At 32.0% G+C, this 19,723-nt stretch overlaps 1 protein-coding gene across 1 annotated transcript; it reads left to right on the forward strand.

Moving 5' to 3' along the window:
• The first annotated feature begins 1,166 nt into the window (after positions 1-1,166).
• LOC127719763 (SUZ domain-containing protein 1-like) lies at positions 1,167-18,217 on the forward strand. The gene is made up of 5 exons (XM_052226018.1): positions 1,167-1,390; positions 12,681-12,727; positions 14,078-14,194; positions 15,700-15,834; positions 17,130-18,217. The coding sequence occupies exons 1-5, from the start codon at positions 1,322-1,324 to the stop codon at positions 17,233-17,235; spliced, it is 474 nt and encodes a 157-aa protein (XP_052081978.1). The 5' UTR covers positions 1,167-1,321; the 3' UTR covers positions 17,236-18,217.
• The last annotated feature ends 1,506 nt before the right edge of the window (positions 18,218-19,723 follow it).

The following is a 19,723-nucleotide window of genomic DNA, read 5'->3' on the forward strand; positions in this document are numbered from 1 at the left end:
TGAAATTTTTCAATATTTGAAATTTGAAAAAAAAATAATATTTGAAGAATAATTCTTTTTAATTTCTGAAATCTGAAATGAGAAAAAATTTACCCCCCACAATTTCTTTTTATCCCCCCCCCTTTTTTCCCCCAAAAAATTCTTTCCCTCAAGATATGGTCATAATCTCAATTCAAATTTCCAATGGAGTTGGCAACCATAATTACCCATTTAATTTTACCATAGTGCTAACTTAATCTATTTTATAAAAGAATTAAAAATATAGTGTCAAATCTTTCATATAGATTTTTTTGTAAAATAAAATGATGCAACATTTGCAGATATTTTTACTGGTCTTCCTTTATAAATATGCATTTCTTTAAACATAATTTAAAAGCAGTGTAAGGGAAGTAACCAAAACGTTGTATTTGGATTACCTCCCTTACACTGTTTTAAATTATCTTTATTGTTCATTAACCATTACTTTATACATAATTTAAAAGCAGTGTAAGGGAGATAATTTCAATGATGTATTTGATTTATCTCCCTTACACTGCTTTAAATTATGTTTTGTACTAAAGTATTTGTCCATTAACCAGGACAACCTTGTTTTTCCCCCTTTTTTGCCCCTAATTCCTAAACGGTTTGAGCCATAACCCCCCAAAGCAAATCCTAACCATCCCTTTGTGGTATGGAAACTTGTAGTATAATTTCAGAGAGATCCATACACTGTTCCACAGTTATTGTCTGGAAACTAGAAAGTTCTTATTTTTGGCCCCTTTTTGGCCCCTAATTCCTTAACTGTTGGTACCATAACCCCCAAAATCAATCCCAACCTTCCTTTTGTGGTATTTAACCTTATGGTAAAATTTCAAAAAGATCCATTCACTTAAACTAAAGTTAGAGTGCGAAAACCAATGTGTATTCGGACGACGACGCAGGACGACGACGACGACGACGACGACGACGACGCCGGACGACGACGACGACGACGCCAACGTCATACCAATATACGACCACAAAAATTTTTTTGCGGTCGTATAAAAATTGTAGTTTTTTTCCGGATATTATTTCAGGACCTTTTCCGTTAATATTAGAATATTAAATTGTTTGGTACTGGTTTTCGGTCGCAAGTAATCCTTTCTCCGTCTAAGAATTAAATTTTTACCGTTAATTTAGTACCAGATTCCAACATCAAACGACATGATGAATTAAACTGAAAGAAGCAACTTTTGGCACCAAAATCAGATACAATTTGTCATGGTTTCAAATTTCATAAATGGAGAAAAATTGCCTGATTAATATTTCATTTCTGTCATAACTGTTTAGACCCAAATAAGATATGAATACTGATGAATCTGATCTAGTTGGAGACGTACTCGATAGTTGGGAAGAACTGGAAGATAACACGGTATGATGATATTCAATCTTCGTCCATCTTGAGCAATCCGATCTAATATTTTGGAAACTCTGACATAATATTGATAGAATTTGTCTTATACAGGAAAGTTTTGTTAGTCTGCATATCATCTAAATATATGCATGTATGATGTAAGAACACAGGCACTTGTTTCTGTCAATAGGCTACTTCTGGAATCATGTCTTTCACTGGAAAAGATAGTCAATTTCGCACGCCTTTATCACGTCATTTACCAGATAGAAGGCGCGCCTGTATCCCTGCTCTATTAAAGTTTCAAGCACTTTCAGAATTGTCAATCTGCAGGGTAATCTAGAAATAATTTATGTTCCGTAAGTACCTTAATTCCTGTATGACTGAAGGGAGGATGACCAACTTTTTAGATTTTAATTTCCTTAATAATTTGTGCAGTATAAGATCAAACTTTTTCACCTGTTCGCTCGACGTGTTGAAAGTGACGATGCCTACATTTTGGTCACGTTGGTGATATGAGGACAATATTCCACAATCCACGGCTCTTCGAAAATTTTCTCTTGTAGGATAAAGAAAGGGGGAAATATGCCTTTATGTAGCAAAAGGTTTGGTAAATTTTAAATAATTAACTATTTGGATATTCAGGCTTCTTCCCAAAGCTTTCAAGATGTTTTGGCCACACAACCAGTTGGCCACAGGTGTTTTGGTCACAGTACCATGTTAGTTAAAATTGTCAAGTTGCATATATCACTGCTGAGAGGTCAGCCAATGTTACGCGATATCTGATAATACAAGTCTCTGCTTTACCTGTGCCAGCCTTATTAGAAGATGTAATCAGGTTATAGCGTAAATGATTATCAAGAAAATACATGTAGATATTTTTTGTAGAAAATAAACGTTTTTAAAAACTTCAGTGCAAAAATTGAAGAAATAGATCGCAAATACATTGTATTTACGCATTGTTGGTGTGCGATTACTTGACCATTTATGTAAAAATTTCACTGGTCTTAAATTTGTCAAGTTACGTTTATATCAACCATGTCTACCTGCCAAAGAAACGTTTTGACAATTATTCACATGGAAGCGTAATATCAAACTATGGAAACTGGTCAGCTGTCCGTTACAATATTTTTGTTTTAAAAAGTTATATACCATATATATATCTAAACATATATGTATTCAATTTTATTACCAAATCAACATGTTCTCTGCAAATAAAAAAGGGGTTAAGCAAAAGGCAGATGATGGAATTAGAAGTTTTTGTGTTTAAAAATGAATTTATTTCACATATATATATTCTTATTATTTATTAATACTGTGCATTATTAAACACATAAAAAAAAAGCAGCTGTTTCAACCTACACCTACAGTCAGTAAATTTATCATGTGTAAATAGTTTTATCTTAATCATGTTAATATTAAAAAATAAATAACATAAAAATGTGCACTATCATCATGATCATGACTATGTAAAAATGTTATAATCAATTTTGTTGATAATTATAAAATTGTTAATTTTCACTGTATATACGTCTCCACTAAGCCATGCGTATTACAAGTGACATAAACTTCAATGTGTTGAAGGCTGTCACTACAAAGTAGAAGTAGAAATTCATATTGCATTGCATATCATGATTTATGACTGATTGCTTCAGGTCACAATAGTTCACTCTAAAAAAGAGCAACACTCCCTTGAAATTTTGCTCCTTACAAAATTTCTGGGGAGAACACTTGAGTACTATTTAGGCCACAGTCGTTTCTGCAATAGTTGATTCAGCCACACTATTTCTTATTGTTTTAATGTTTTAAAGGGGCATTAGGTACGAGATATAAAAAAATTTTTTAAAAAAGATTTTTTTTGTTCAATCATTAATGAAAGTGAAATAGTGAAATAATAATTCACTTTTAGAAGCCAGTTTGGTTCAATTTTGTCAAAATAAATTAAAAAAACATCGCTGATGAATTATTCACTTGCAAGTGAATAATTTTATCTTATTGAATCCGTATTCATGTGACCTTCAATTTAACCATTAGCTAGAGATTGGTTACACATGGTGGTGGTCAGAAGGTTTTGAATACCAAAATTTTGCGAAGGACCGACACAATTTTGGTATTTTGCAATACAAATAAAAGTAAGGACCACCAGGTTTCTTCAAGGTACAAATTTATAATATAGTTTCTTTCTTGAATTTGGGGTGTGCTCCTACTCATCGGAGGATTATACACAGTAGAAGCACATTTAAATAATGGCTGCCCTTTTTATACGACCGCAAAAAAATTTTTGTGGTCGTATATTGGTATGACGTTGGCGTCGTCGTCGTCATCGTCGTCGTCGTCTGGCGTCGTCCGGCGTCGTCCGAAGACACATTGGTTTTCGCACTCTAACTTTAGTTAAAGTGAATGGATCTCTATGAAATTTTACCACAAGGTTCAATACCACAAAAGGAAGGTTGGGATTGATTTTGGGGGTTATGGTACCAACAGTAAAGGAATTAGGGGCCAAAAATAAGCATTTTTGTAACTTCCAGACATAACTTGTGTGTTAGTGTATGGATCTCTCTGACATTGTACCACAAGGTTCCATATCACAAAAGGAATGCTGGGATGGATTTTGGGGGTAATTGCCTCAAAATTTTAGGAATTAGGGGCCAAAAAAGGGGCAAAAAACAAGCATTTTTCTAGTTTCATAACAATAACTTGTGTGTAAGTGTATGGATCTTTCTGAAATTGTACTACAAGGTTCCATATCACAAAGGGAAAGCTGGAATTGAGTTTGGGGGTAATTGCCGAAACGTTTAGGAATTGGGGGCCAAAAAGGGGCCAAAAATAAGCATTTTTCTAGTTTCCAGACAATAACTTGTGTTCAAGTTTATGGATCTCTCTGAAATTGTACTGCAAGGTACCATTCCACAAAGGGAAGGCTGGGATTGATGATGGGGGTAATTGCCTCAATAATTTAGGAATTAGGGGCCAAAAGGGGCAAAAAACAAGCATTTTTCTGGTTTCAGGACAATAACTTGTGTGTAAGTGTATGGATCTTTCTGAAATTGTACTACAAGGTTCCATATCACAAAGGGAAAGCTGGGTTTGAGTTTGGGGGTAATTGCCCAAAACGTTTAGGAATTTGGGGCCAAAAAGGGGCCAAAAAACACATTTTTCTAGTTTCCAGACAATAACTTGTGTTCAAGTGTATGGATCTCTCTGAAATTGTACTGCAAGGTACCATTCCACAAAGGGAAGGCTGGGATTGAGTTTGGGGGTGATGAATCATAAGGGGGTTCAAAAAATTTGGGGGGGGGGATTTTTTTTTTTTTCCTTTTTTTTTTCTTTTAAAATTTTCCATTTTAAGTTGGTTATTTCTGATTTATATTTAAAAGCAAATAATAATGATATGGTAGGAGATACACACCAAACAGGATGTGTATATTATTATATAGTAAGTATTGTGCAATAGCAAGAAATTTTCAATTGCGCAGTATTGCACAATAGCAAGAAATCTTCAATTGCACAGTATTGCGCAATAGCAAGAAATCTTCAATTGCACAGTATTGCGCAATAGCAAGAAATATCCAATAGCACAATATTGCGCAATAGCAAGAAATTGTCAATTGTACAGTATTGCGCAATAGCAAGAAATATTTAATTGCACAGTATTGTGCAAAAGAAGATACTTCGTATAAATTGCTTATTTCTTGACCAATTTCAATGGGGTTTTATTCTTGAATTCTTGGGTTTCTTTAATATGCTGAATCTAACCGTGTATTTAGTTTTTGGATTTTGGGCCCCGTTTTTAAATTGGTCCACATTGAGGTCCAAAGGGTCCAAAATTAAACTTTGTTTGATTTCATCAAAAATTGAATTATTGGGGTTCTTTGATATGCCGAATCTAACCATGTATTTAGATTTTTGATTTTTGGGCCGCGTTATCAACTTTGTCCACATTGAGGTCGAAAGGGTCCAAAATTAAACTTTGTTTGATATCATCAAAAATTGAATTCTTGGGGTTCTTTGATATGCTGAATCTAACCATGTATTTAGATTTTGGATATTGGACCATAATCATGATAATAGGTGAATGTCCAATTTAAAATTTTTAAGTTCTTAGACCACATTCATTCTGTGTCAGAAACCTATGCTGTGTCAAATATTTAATCACAATCCAAATGCAAAGCTGTATCAAGCTTGAATGTTGTGTCCATACTTGCCCCAACTGTTCAGGGTTCGACCTCTGCGGTCGTATCAAGCTGCGCCCTGCGGAGCATTTTATTGTTATTATATAGATCAAAAGTGAGGGCAGGCACTGACAAAATACGTCTGAATTTGACATTTTTAACGTAATCAAGAAAAACGAAGTGTTTGAATATGTTCAATATGGTTTTTGTCTCTCTGTCAATCACGTTTTCATCATGAAACTACTGTAAATGTGTGGTATCAACAATTTCATACCAAATGACGAAATGCCGACTGACCAATTCTATTTGCACATGTATGAATTCATTGTTTTGATGATCATTAATGATCAATCAGATAAATGGATTACCTGTAACCAACAAATTATGACACTAGTTGATACTTGTATCCGTTCATTAGAATGTAGGAAAAAAAGTCACAGGAAAACAAGTCACGGAAAAAAGTCACAGGATAAAAAGTCACAGGAAAAAAAGTCACAGGAAAAAAGGTCACAGGAAATAAAGTCACAATAATACAAAACTTAGTAAATTTGGTATACATTTAGTTTTGAATATACATGTATATAATTATGAATAGATTTTTGTTAAGATGAAGGCAGAAACATATACATTATATATCCCTAATGTACATGATGTATGGAAATAGTTTGAGAAAATCATTTGAAATTGTATGTAGTTAATAACAACTATAGACATGATAGATAGTGTTTCAGAATATTTCAACATCGTTTTATGTTAAAATACAGGGGTCTGCTATTTCAATGTTTGTGTTTATAGCAATTTGATGAATTTTCTAAGATATTATAAGCAAAATGTTGTCCATGAAAATGTCAAGTTTTTAAAACAATTCAACAGACAGTAATTAACTAATTAAATGGCTTCAATTTAATATTAACCTTTCCTACTGTCTGGACATTTGAAAGTTCCGTATAACTTTAAAAGAAGAGAAAAGAAATGAATTACCATTAAACATTTGTTAAAAAATTGACATTATTTCTTATCAGATTTGTGGCTTTTTTTCCTACTTTTATCAAATGTGTGACTTTTTTTCGGTTTACCGTTCATTAGCTTGGGATCAAAACTTGTCATAAACTTGTCACCATATAAAATATTGTGCAATTTATTTTTTTACTTTTACATATTTAAGTGACGAAATTCATCAGAAATACTTTCTTCAAATGTACAAATCAAAACTCGTTTCATAAATGGCAAAAAGGATGAGTGATAGTAAAATCACTGTATATGTTACCCATTAGATGTCCTTAGGTTGTTTTTTTGGAAAATGACGCTATCAGCGGCATGTTTCCGATACCATTGACCAGAACTAACGGAAGTTGATTATACCTCCGCCTACCGCACTCGGTTTCATATTTACTATTTTACATACTAACTGGAATCTGCTTGTATTACGCTACACTCGAACAAAGTGTTGTAGTCGGACGGGATCCAGCTTACATACGTTATTTTATTTACCAAAAAGATATCTTGACCTGTCCATATGTTTTTTGTTATTAAATGGTATTTGGAGCTATCCCTTTGTTATATTTTTCATATTTATTCGAGCTTTCACTTTTATGCACATGTCTTACAATCGTAAACACTCGGTATGTATACATGATAAATAGATCCGTTTTGTTATGGTGTTGGACTTTTTACCCTCCAATGATCAGCAATCGCTAGACAAAATAGTTCTCCGAAATAATGTCAGCCTTTCATGCCATTTCAACTTTACAATCATTAAAAAAGTAATAATCGGAATCATTTTGATATCCATTGGATAGAAACTGGTCTTTATCCAGATTTACGAAGATTTTAATAATCGGACATTAGTAATACGGTTATACCCACGCGGTGCGTATGAATCTTTGTTTACAAAGTTATAGCAGCAGAGTCTGTAACTGTATCATTATTAATTAACTACATTGTTATTGTACTTAATATGATGAAAACTGCATATGGAATATAAGATGTCAACTCGGCCAATACAGATTTTTTTCCGTATTGGCCGAGTTCTGATCCGGCCAAAACAGGATTTCGGAACGTCTCTAGTTTTTAGATCGTAAGTCACGATAAACGCAAACTGAAAGAAAAAAGTTGTTTGTACGACGCAGTTTTTATTTACTCACCATAAACAAGCTGAAACGTTCAGTATGGCATATATTTTAGGTTAAAGACGGTCCCATTCATTTGAAAAGCATTTTGAAAGTAGACGATGGAATTATTTCAGGTTTGGGGAACGAGTAAATTATCACAAAGTTCATTTCTTGACGACCTCATAATTTCATCAGGTCGATGGTACAAATCGATTTTTACTGTTTACTTTCGCTTCTCATGTTTTGTAAACGGTCTTTTATTTTTAAACCCGAACCAGGCATATGCATTCTGTAATTGCGCAAATCTTCGTTCTTTGGTCAATTGGCTTATGGATAGTTGTATCAATTTCAACTCTTACATTATTTTTTTTTAAATATATTTGCATTACACATGCAATGGCAGTACCTTTCCAATTACTATTTATGTGTTGTGTCTAAATTAAAGTTGTAACACTTTATAGTGACTGGAAAGGGTAGAAAAATTTACCAGATGAGAAAAGGCTGAAGATACATGGAAACGGCACCAAATCATTAGATATTGCATCTTATAAAAAGAAACTGAGATTTGGATACTTCCACTTCAAGGTAAAAATGTTTATCTCTTGTGAAATGAAATAAAAAAATATTGTAACACTGTAGTTAATTAATAAAGATACTATTACATGTATTTCTGTATTGGCCTTATTGTTGGTCCTCGGCCAGCAGTATTGGCCTTCGGCTTCGCCTCAGACCAATACACCAAGACATGGACCAATAACAAGGACAATACAGAAATACTTACGCAATAATATTATAGAATGACAGTATGGTTCAATAGCGGGAATCAGCCCCTCAACTACTTTTTACATAAATATTAACTTCTGGCTTCATATCCTTGTTCGTCTTGTCTGGAGATCTTGTTGTAGTTCCAGTTAGGCAAGCATTTTAGAGACGTATCCCGTCCATCCTCTCTTGACTTGTAATTTCTGGTGATAGATTTTGCCGCTTGACGTTGTATCCTTTCAACATGTTCAAGCTTGTTTTTTTTTTGTTACCGTGTAGGGTCCCATACTTTGGCTCCATATTAAATTGTAAGATCCATTCCTAAAGGTCTAGATCAGTGTTCTAATCTGACACAAATTTCAATAACTGGAATGCTACCCAAGTTGAATATATGGTGACCTACTAGAACAGCATTATCACTATTGAAATTGTGTTTAATACCATGATTGTTCAATGTCATTAACTTAAATGGAGACAGACATTTGACCTGAAAGGTGGTGTGGGAGTGCAAAATCAAAAACTAACTGACTATGATATATGGTCAAAGAATGAATATCAATTACATGGGTCAACATGGTCAAGGGCAGAGTTGTTATGAAATAACAATATGGCAGAGAAGTGGTTTCAAGTTTCATATAAAGCGACCTGACTGACATGAAATAAAAAATCAAAGGAGTATCCCTATTTGTCTAATCTTCAAGGTGAAATAAAACTAGTAAAACAATATTATACTATTGTCTAAATCTACAGAAATAATTTGCTTCAAGTAACAGAATTAACTAGGTCACTAGTAACTTATTTAATGAGTATGTGGGGTATAAGAGCTTGATAACAACAGGCTCTTCATAATCATTTGGTTTGAAAAGGATACTAGTCATGCTAGTAGTCTATATTCTTGATTTAGAAAAATGTAATTGCAAGACAAAAATCAAATTACTTAGAATACTTTAGATCATTCAGGTAGTCTTTATTTATATGTACAAAAGAACAGCCAGTAGTCATTGGATATTGTAGATCATTCAAATAGTCTTGACCTATTTATTAGTACAAAAGAACAGCCAGTAGTCATTGGCTATTGTAGATCATTCGGGTACTCTTGACCTATTTATTTATAGAAAAAACAGCCAGTAGTCATTGGATACTGTAGATCATTCAGGTAGTCTTGACCTATACATTTGTACTAAAAAAACAGCCAGTTGTCATCTTCACATAACACACACATATACGAATATCAATTATATGCTTACGAGACATGTTGGAATGTTAAACTAATTACGGTATGTGAAAATCAAGACTTGCATAAAAAATATCACAATATTAGAGACAGTGGCGTCATTTTTCCTCAGAGCTTTCAGCTCTTTGATTTTGACATGTGATTGCCATCTTATTGGCATATAATCCACATCTCCTACAGTTTTAGTTCCATTTCATGTACTTTTAAATCGGTTTATTACAAATCATTACTGAAAGGGTTATTGAGTATACTGTATTACATGTAGATTAATTGCTTTTCTTTCCCTCAAGAATATGCTTAGAGGAAGATGAACGGTGGACAAATGTACACCTAAATTTATAGTGCAAAATGAACAGGAAAAAAGTTTCACTTTTCATTTTTTAACTCTCCTCCCTCCACTCTCCGCCCCAACTATTTTTCTACTGTATTAACTTTAAAGACATGTCACATGTAAACGAAGTCTGATTGATCTGCAGCTTATTCTTTCCCTCCGTTTTGGCACATACATGCATGTACTTTAATATGAACCTCATTAAACTTTATCCCAAAATAGTTACCAAAAAGGAATAAATATTTAAAAAGTCATGATTAATTCCATTGAGCACAAAACTAATCCAAATCAGATTTCATTTATTGGGATATTCTAAAATCAATGAAAATACATTTCTGTTTTTGGCAGAAATTACAAAAAAAAACATTATCCTGTTTGACTTTGAAACACTGATTAAAGATTTAGATATTACTAGTTTAAGAAACGAGAAACACTTTCTATTTCATAATTTGAAACATCAAAGTTTGTACAAAGTTGTTAATTGATCAACTATATGAAAATAAGGAGATGTGGTGTGGCTGCCAATGAGACAACCATCCACCAAAGTTCAAATGAAGTGGATGTAAGCAATTATAGGCAACCATACGGCTTTCAACAATGAGAAAAACCCGTACTGTATTGAGTAGGCTATAAATTCCCCTGCATGAAAAATGTGAAACAATTCAATTGAGAAAACTAACGGCCTAATTTATAACAAAACAATTTACAAAAAACAAATATGACAGACATGAACCAACGACAACCACTGAACTACAGGCTCCTGACTTGGGACAGGCACATAAAGAATGTTGCAGGGTTAAACATGTTTGTCATGTTTGTGAAGTTCAAACCTCCCCCTAACCTGCGACAGTGGTGTTACAGCAAACTTTAAAAATCAGCTGAAAATGGCTGAACACATCAAATCGTTACAAAGCAGAAAAACATCTTAACAAAAACACAAACTGGATGTGTCAGGGTATTTATACATCCCTAACAACAAAAAAGAAACAAAGTACAGATCTGACAGTAATTGCAGTTACTGACAGCTAGTTCAAAGCCAATATCAACTAATAAAAGAAATCAATCAGTAAACATCCAACAACCAATGGATTTAGTGTAAAGAGGTAATTAACAGTCTCAGAAAAATATGACATGTCGTATCTTCAAGGTCACTGGGAAATTCAAGTTGATTGGAAAATATATCATGTTTAAGCATAAAATCGTCAAATTGTTTTGGCCTCAGCAATAATTCTTCTTTTTTTGGAATGACACCCCATTTGAAAAATCCTGAATCCACCCTCAAAGGGAAGAGTACTTTTTATTAACTGTGCAGTATATCTGAGGTAGTTAATTTTCACTAAATTCAAAAAATTTTAACTTTTGTTTTTTGTATGCATTCAGTTCCATGTGTAACAATATCACGAATATAGCAGATGATTATGCAAAAGGTAGATAGCATTTATCTATTATTACATCTGCCATAAATTATTACTCAAGGAACTTAAATTTGCATGATGTAAACAAGAAGCAAAAATCGTAGTTCTGTAGTTCAAATGAGATTTAATTGAGTGAAAATGATATATATTGATCCTCAATTATAGTAATTATTATCAATTTCACCTGTTTTCAACAACCAACCAAATGCAAATGTTATGAAACTTTTACACAATGCTTTATACCACAAAATACAGATCAAGATGAATTTTAGTGGCGTCACTTTAATCATTATCGAGTTATGCCCAATTAAAAATCGAAAAATTGCAAAATTTTTAGTTTCCGTTCTGTAACTTAAGTTTGTCCCAACCAAACATTATCAGACCTATACACAATACTTATTACCACAAAACTCAGATCAAGTACAAATTTGGGTAGCGTCACTTTTATTGTTCTTGAGTTATGTCCATTTATAATGTTGTATGCAAGCGGGGGTATCATCTGTGTCCATGGGGACACATTCTCCATTTATTTTATAAGTAACAAATGATAAGTAAAATAAAAACAAAAACAAAAAATCATTACTTGTACACCAAGTACATGTACTGGCATTTTTGTGGGGCCATATAGTGTTACCCTTATCTGTCATTTTGTCATTCCAAAACGAACAGTTATACATCTATAGATATAAGAAGATGTTGTATGAGTGCCAATAAGACAACTCTCCATCCAAGTCACAATTTGTAAAAGTAAACCATTATAGGTCAGAGTATGGCCTTCAACACGAAGCCTTGGCTCACACTGAACAGCAAGCTATAAAGGGCCCCAAAAATGACTAGTGTATAACCATTCAAACAGGAAAACCAACGGTCTTATCTATATAAAAAACGAGAAACACAGACTATTTTTCTAAACGCCTTCACATATCTAGCTGATTTTTAATATGTGAGTCTACTATGATGAATAACAGATTGAGTTTACGTTTGGTTCTGCTCTGCTGATTTTTGTTGAAATTACAGGCTTTGGACTTTCAAATTTTCCACTCCTTAAAATGGCTGCAAGCTATTCTTGCGAGCATGTTGCTTTGACAAATCTAGTTTCATACATAATTTTATGTACATTTTGTATTTAACAAGTTTAAATTTAAATTTATGAGATAAAGAAAAAAAAGACGAACTAATCTAGTTCATAAAACTTATAATGTGAAATAAACAGGTACCTGAAATTAAAAAAATAATTAACCTAAGTCATATACAGAACTAAATATGACCTCTTTAAATTTTTACAGGTTCTGGACAAAAAACTAAAGGAGATTAAGACATCAGCAGATGAGAAGTATGTATAATTTCATAGATTTCACAAATTAGGGTTTATACTTAAATTTGATTTTTCAATTCTGGATTATTGTGTTGTTGTCTCATTGAGACACACCTAACACACATCTCTTTTAATCATAAATTAAAAGCCTTTAATACATGTAAGATGTGTGTATGAGTAACGTATAATTCAAAATTAGAATCAGTCAGTGGCCCACTGCCGATATGAATCATAGTCAGACATCCCAAACCCATACACACACACACCCTTCCATACTGCAGATATACTAGTGGATAAAAAATAGTTATTTAGTAAAGACCTACACATTAATATTGTTTTCATTTTCTTTATAAAAATAAAAGTCAGTAGGGGAGATAACTCATCCTATCTTACATAAAAGTAATCTCTGACAGTGCCCTGACATGCCTGATATACAAATCTATAGGGCAAGTATTTATTTATGTAATTTAACAATACCACTATAAATATCCATACTTACATTTAAGGTCAAGGAACAGTAAATGGGCTATGTGACAGATTTTTCTAAAATTTTACATACAACCTTGGCTCGTTGGACTATAAATGAAATTAAAAAAAAATGCATTTATCTCTTTTATTATCTGAAATTTTACTGATTGAATTCTTTCAAAATAGGTGAACATTAGTATAGAAAGCACATAGAATCAGCGAAAAACCTTCAGTAAAAAAATCAGTAATATTTCAGATGATAAAAGAGATAAATACATTATTTTTTCGATTTTCAGTTATAGTTCAATGAGCTAAAGTTGTATGCAAATTTTACCAAAATCTGTGACATAGCCCATTTACTGCAACTTGACCTTAAGTGGTTCTGTTATTCATGATAATTGTAAGAAGTGCCAATTCTTAGTATTACAAACACAAAATATACAAAATAGGTTTTGTCTCTAGCATATATGTACCTGATGCAGAACTTTCTATACAGAAATATTTCATCATTGTTGTTTTTTTAGACTAAACTCTATTAGCCCTTTATATGAAATGATTCCAGTTCTCTTTGCCTTGAAATTGTAGCTAGACACGTAAATATATATATTTTTTTAAATCTAAATAAAAAAATTCCATTCCAACAGTGAAAGAAATCATTAAATAATTCAATTGCTAATGTTTCTTGGAAATGTGATGAGATCAGATTTGACACATGCATTGCACCATTAATAAATCAAGGAAAGTATCATTTCATTGATTTTATATCTGGTTTTAAGTCATAAAATTCTCAATCAAAATGAACCAACAACAATAGATTTTGTTTCATATTTTTGGTAAGTTTATAGCCTACAGTAAGAAATTTAGGATTTGAAAAATGAATGTTTTCATCTTCTGTTTCAGAAAGTGTCTTCCTGCACAAGGAATGGTGACAGACAGTAGTGATAGAACACAATATCAACCACAAGTTAAAATACTAAAGAGACAAACTGATACAGCAGCAACATCTAATGATAAAAGGTGGATATTTTACATACATGTGTACATTAATAACATGCTGCTATTATAGAATCATGTCTCTTAGGTCAGGGTTTTTATACCCCGCTTTAAAAAAGTGGGGGTATACTTTTTTACCTCTGTCTGTCCGTCCATCCATCCGTCCATCTGTCAGTCAGTCCGTTCATCCGTCAGTCCCATGAATATTTTTCATCACATTTTTCTCAGGAACTACATTACAAGGATTTCTGAAATTTGGTTTCAGGGTTTATATGAGTCAGCTTTATCGTGTGATGCATTTTAAGATTCATCACTCAACAACTTCCTGTTTACCAAACACTTACATCATTTTACACATGACATCCAAATAGTTGAAAATTTTCTTCACATTTATCTCAGAAACTACATTACAAGGATTTCTGAAATTTTGTTTCAGGGTTTATATGAGTCAGCTATACCGTGTGATGAGTTTTCAGATACATCACTCAACAACTTCCTGTTTACTGAAATATTTGGGCGGGGTATCATCAGTGAGCGGTAGCTCACAGTTTCACTTGTTTAATTTGTTTCTGTATCTGTATCTGGCTTATGCATCAGTTATAATTTATTTAATGTAAGGAAATTGGAGTTAATGCTGATGCACATTAGGTTACCTGTGTAAAGATCAATTGATGTATTATAAGAATTATTAATTAGGCTATGAAACATACTGACTGGAAAAAATAAAGTGAAAATGTGAATAAATGTAGTTAAAAGAAATAATCTCCAAGAGGGAGCAGTAGGTTTTACTTTGATTTGAATAATTTAGAAATTATACTCACTTGTTAGAATAAGGAAATGATGAAAAATTAGTGTCACACTTAAAAAAATTTGAAGTAAGTGATGATAAAATTTTCTTGATATTTTTCCAACAAGCTTTATCTTTTTATTAGTTATTCTCTTGAAAAATCAATTATATACGTGTAAAAATGATCTTTTGCTCAATTTACCTGTCAGTTTACAGTTTAATTGAATTATGCATTAACTCGAAAAAATTCTTAAAACAATCAGGACAAAACCTTGAAATTAATCCTTCTAAAAATAATGAAGTCAAATCAGGTAACTTAAATTTGTTGACCTCTGTATTAGTTATATAGTAGTTAAAGTTATGAATATTTAATAAAAGGAAAACTCCCAAGGGTTCTTTTTAAAGCTTTAACAACTGACTTTCTGGCCTTGCCCACTGCTGAAAATTAATATTTAACAGAAAGGGATAATTGATCTATGTACATGTAAGCAAATTGCAGAAAAAACTTTATTGTTTAGGAAGTTCTGTTCAATTAGTGTGATTTAATGAATGATCATTATGATATGAACTAGAACGCTTCAGTTTGAGAAACAGAGATGTTTTTAAAGTACTTTAAAGAATCTTCTTTATCTAGGCTGAACAGAAGTGCTTCATGTTACACGTATTACAGACTCCATATCCATGCTGATACATATTAATATTCATAAATGGTTCACTTTAGAAGTTTATTGAATATTTTCAGATCAAATATACCAACAAAAACTTTAGAACAAAGGGAGGCTGAATATGCTGAAGCAAGACTACGTATCTTAGGACCAGCTTATGGTAATGGAGATGGCAATGAGGAGGAGCCTCAGGAGAGGAGTCCAGAGGAAAGGTAGGGCAGTACATTGTTAGATTTCTAAATCTTTTAGAATTTTGGAATCCCTTTTATGAACTTGGAGAAATTTACATTGACATAGATGAAGTGCACAAGATCAAAGGCTAAGACGTCAAATATCCTTAACTAAAATATGGAGAAAATGAAAAGCTTATTTCTTTTGATAAAACTTCAGAAACCTAAGAATTTAGTGTTCTTATGAAATGTCCCATTTAAATATCAAATAGATCATGACATTCATAACAGAATTCATATTCATCAGTTCATTGTTTGTGATTGTCAATAACTTGAACTGATTCTGTCATAATATAGAACAATCATTGACTATGACCAATAAAGAAAGATAGCTATCCTTTTATTGTCCCTCACAAAAAAAACGAAGTTGTGTATGAATTCATGAGACAAAATTCCATCACTCTCTTGAAAAAACCAAAAGCAGACAAACAGTGCTTTATATATTGCTGTTCATCATCTCAAAGTCACAATGAGGTCTTCAAAACAGCAAAACCTGACACTTCAATGCTAGTTCAAAAAGTCTTCTGTTTGAGCAAAAATCTTTGCTAGATGTCGATAGCACAGATGTGGAATCATCTCAACAAAAACAGACTATTTATTGCAGACAAAGAAATTAATAAATAGTGTCATACTTTGACCAACAAATTCACTGAAAAGACAGAAAAAAATCAATTATTTCGATCATCCTTAGGCACATCATCGTATTAGTTAGACAATTTGACAGGAAATTATATATGTGAAAACGACAATTATTATATTTGAGCAGTAAGTAGAACATTTTGTTTTAATGTATACATTGAAAGAGAAAAGTGAAATAGTACATATATAAGAAGTTGTCTCAAGAATATATTTATTTACCTTAACTGGAAAAAATATTGAGTATTTTCATGAAGAAAAGAAATCTAGCGCCACATGCAATATGTAATTCTCATAAGACTGACTTGAGTTGCATAATTTTAAAGCTTTTGTGCATTCTTGAAAGTGTCAGTGCTATATACATGTATCAAGGGACTATAATATTTTTGTTGTCACTCTTCATCTTTTGAGAACTTGAGTTTGAATAGCTGTAAAAAAAAATTCTGTAAGAAGATAAGTTATTCTTTTGTTCTGAAACATACTAGATATTTGAGAATTTTTGAACAGATACAAAAAAATGTAGAGATAATTATGCTTCCTTGTAAACAAAGAACCATTGTACAGTTTTGTTTCACAAACTACCTGTACGTTTATAAATTGATCAGATTGTATATTTAATGTTTGTCATTTTTTCATTACAGAGTTACACAGCTGTTCAAAGACTTAAACACAAATAATAATTGTGTTGAAGTATTACGTCAACCTAAAGGTCCAGATGGAACAGCAGGATTTGATTTCCAGAGATAATAAATCATGAACAAAAGGAAGAGACATAGAAGTGCCAAAATCAGTCAAAACACAAACCTCTTTGTTATATTTCATGTTTTGAAACCTTTTTTAAGTGTTCAATTTATATTTATATCCTTGATTTTTGTAAAATGATTGAAAATTTATTTTTTGACAGCAGTACATGTTTGTACGATCATTTGCTGCATATTTTTAAAAAGGGAATGTTATTGTTTCATGTGTTGAATATGTAATTGCTGCAAAACCTTAACTTTAAGATTCACAATGATTTAGTGAAATCACAAATTGTCAGAAAAAAATTAAAGGATTACAAAGAATGGCTGATATGAGACTAACAGGGCCGAGGTTTGACATCGAGCTAAGGTCCAAGAATAACAAAAAGCTGAACAAAGGTTCCAAAAGAAGGAAAGAGAGAGAAAATCAATCCAGTCATGCTGGTTCATTGATATGCACACATCAGATGTTATACAAATATATAAATATGGTACATTTATATTCATGAAAATCCACCCCTAATGACATTTCAATGTTAAGAGGTATTTTTTTTAAAGAGCATTTGAACATTTGTACACTGATAGTCATTTAATATGACATAATATGAGTGTCAAAGTACAAGGTCTCTGTGTGCCAATTTTACACACAGTGTGCCAAGATATGGGTTTAGGTTCTCCAGGTAATTGTAGCCTAAAGTTTATACTTAATTTGTAAAAGATTTTAGGCCAATCATATATATTTTTTAGTTATTTGACATAGATTCTACATTTTCTAGTATATTTTGTTGCAGGTTAAAAATGAATTTTTAGATTACATAGATTTGATGTTAAAAAAGATTTAGTCTTGCCTAGGACAACAATTGTAAAAAAAAGACAAAAGGATTCAATATTTTGATAGCTTCTGTGTTGTCAAATATTTAGTTTCAGTCTGTGTTAAGTTTTTTGATGCATCAATAGTTTTGCCAAACATTGACAGAATTTTTTACGAAACTTGGTATCTCTAGATCAAGATTTTCTTATCATAGATGCATTAATTTGAACTTTTAATACCTCTTTGATGCTCTTTTATCCTTTAAATGAGGAATTGCTACTTTTTGATCATCAATAAGTACCGATAAAGGACAATGATTCTTTGTGACGAATGGGTTGAATGCATAAAGGATGTTGTATGAAGAATATTCTGGCAAGTTAGCCACAGACGAGTAAATGGGATGCCCAGTATTTACAAAGTTAGGTTTACTGCTTTTAGCTGCAAAATATGCACTTGGGACACCCATTTTTTTTCTTTTACAATTGATAATGTACTGCTAGATGTATGTTCTGTCAAGATTGCAAGAAAAAATCCTTGGTGGAATTTTTCTGAATGTGTTTCTATTAATTATAACAGCATAATTTCACAATGATTTTTTGTTTTTTTGTCTTTATTGTTGTTTGATTTTGCTTTACATTTCAAATTTGTTTTGAGATGTCAATTATCATTTCCAATTATTTAAAAAGATATTTCCTTGCTTTATTTGAGGGACAATTAGGGAAACACTGCATTGAAGACCCATTAGTGGCCTTCGGCTGTTGTCTGCTCTATGGTCGGGTTGTTGTCTCTTTGACACATTCCCCAATTCCATTCTCAATTTTAATTTTACTCTCTAGGGAACATTGTTTTTAGTTTTCTATAAAAAAAAACATGGTAACCTTACTTTTTATGCATTTATTTGAAAATTAACAATGTAAGCCAAATGGTATAAAAATATTGAAAACACTGCAAGAGTTTCTTAACATTGTAAGCTTGGGTTACTGCTGTATTTTCCCCAACTATTGGAACCGTTTTAACTTACCTTTTAACATAAACCTAATACCTTGTGAACCTCAAAGAGGTTTTGGAAGTTTAGATACAGTAGCTTTTATCATTGTATATATATGTATTATTATCATTGCAGACATGTAGATATTTTTAGCTTTGAATGCATTTAATGTAAATTCACATCAGCATATAAGTACATAGCATAATCTTAGGCTAAAATTGGACATAAAAGGAACGATCTGTATCAGGTCAAGTATCTAAGTGCCTTGTATTTTTATAGTTGTAAGTTTTTGTAAGAATCATGGCAGTTTCATTAAAAATTAGTCACATGTAACAATAGGCCATCAATTTAACCATGCAGTTAGTATATATGGTAGTGCTATTGATGAGAAATGAAAAATTTTGATTCTACCTGTGTTTTGTGAAAAACAAATTTCTCCAAATTTCTCTTATATTTTCACATAAAAGAATGATAACAATTTGAATGAAATAGTGAGTTATTTCCCCTGATTTTGTTATTTTAAGTGTAATCTGTAGAAATATCTTAAAAGTGCATATCTATAGATCCAAAATACAGATTGTTTCTTTCTACTTAGCAACCTTAATCCCATTTTATTAGTATGATCAGTTTCAGATTTTTTTTCATTGACAATTTTTTTACTTGTCTGATTCCTAGAATTACTCCTCCTTAAGGTAG

This window comes from Mytilus californianus, unplaced genomic scaffold (assembly GCF_021869535.1).
Source record: "Mytilus californianus isolate M0D057914Y unplaced genomic scaffold, xbMytCali1.0.p SCAF_11, whole genome shotgun sequence".
In the NCBI taxonomy this organism is placed as follows: Eukaryota; Metazoa; Mollusca; class Bivalvia; order Mytilida; family Mytilidae; genus Mytilus; species Mytilus californianus.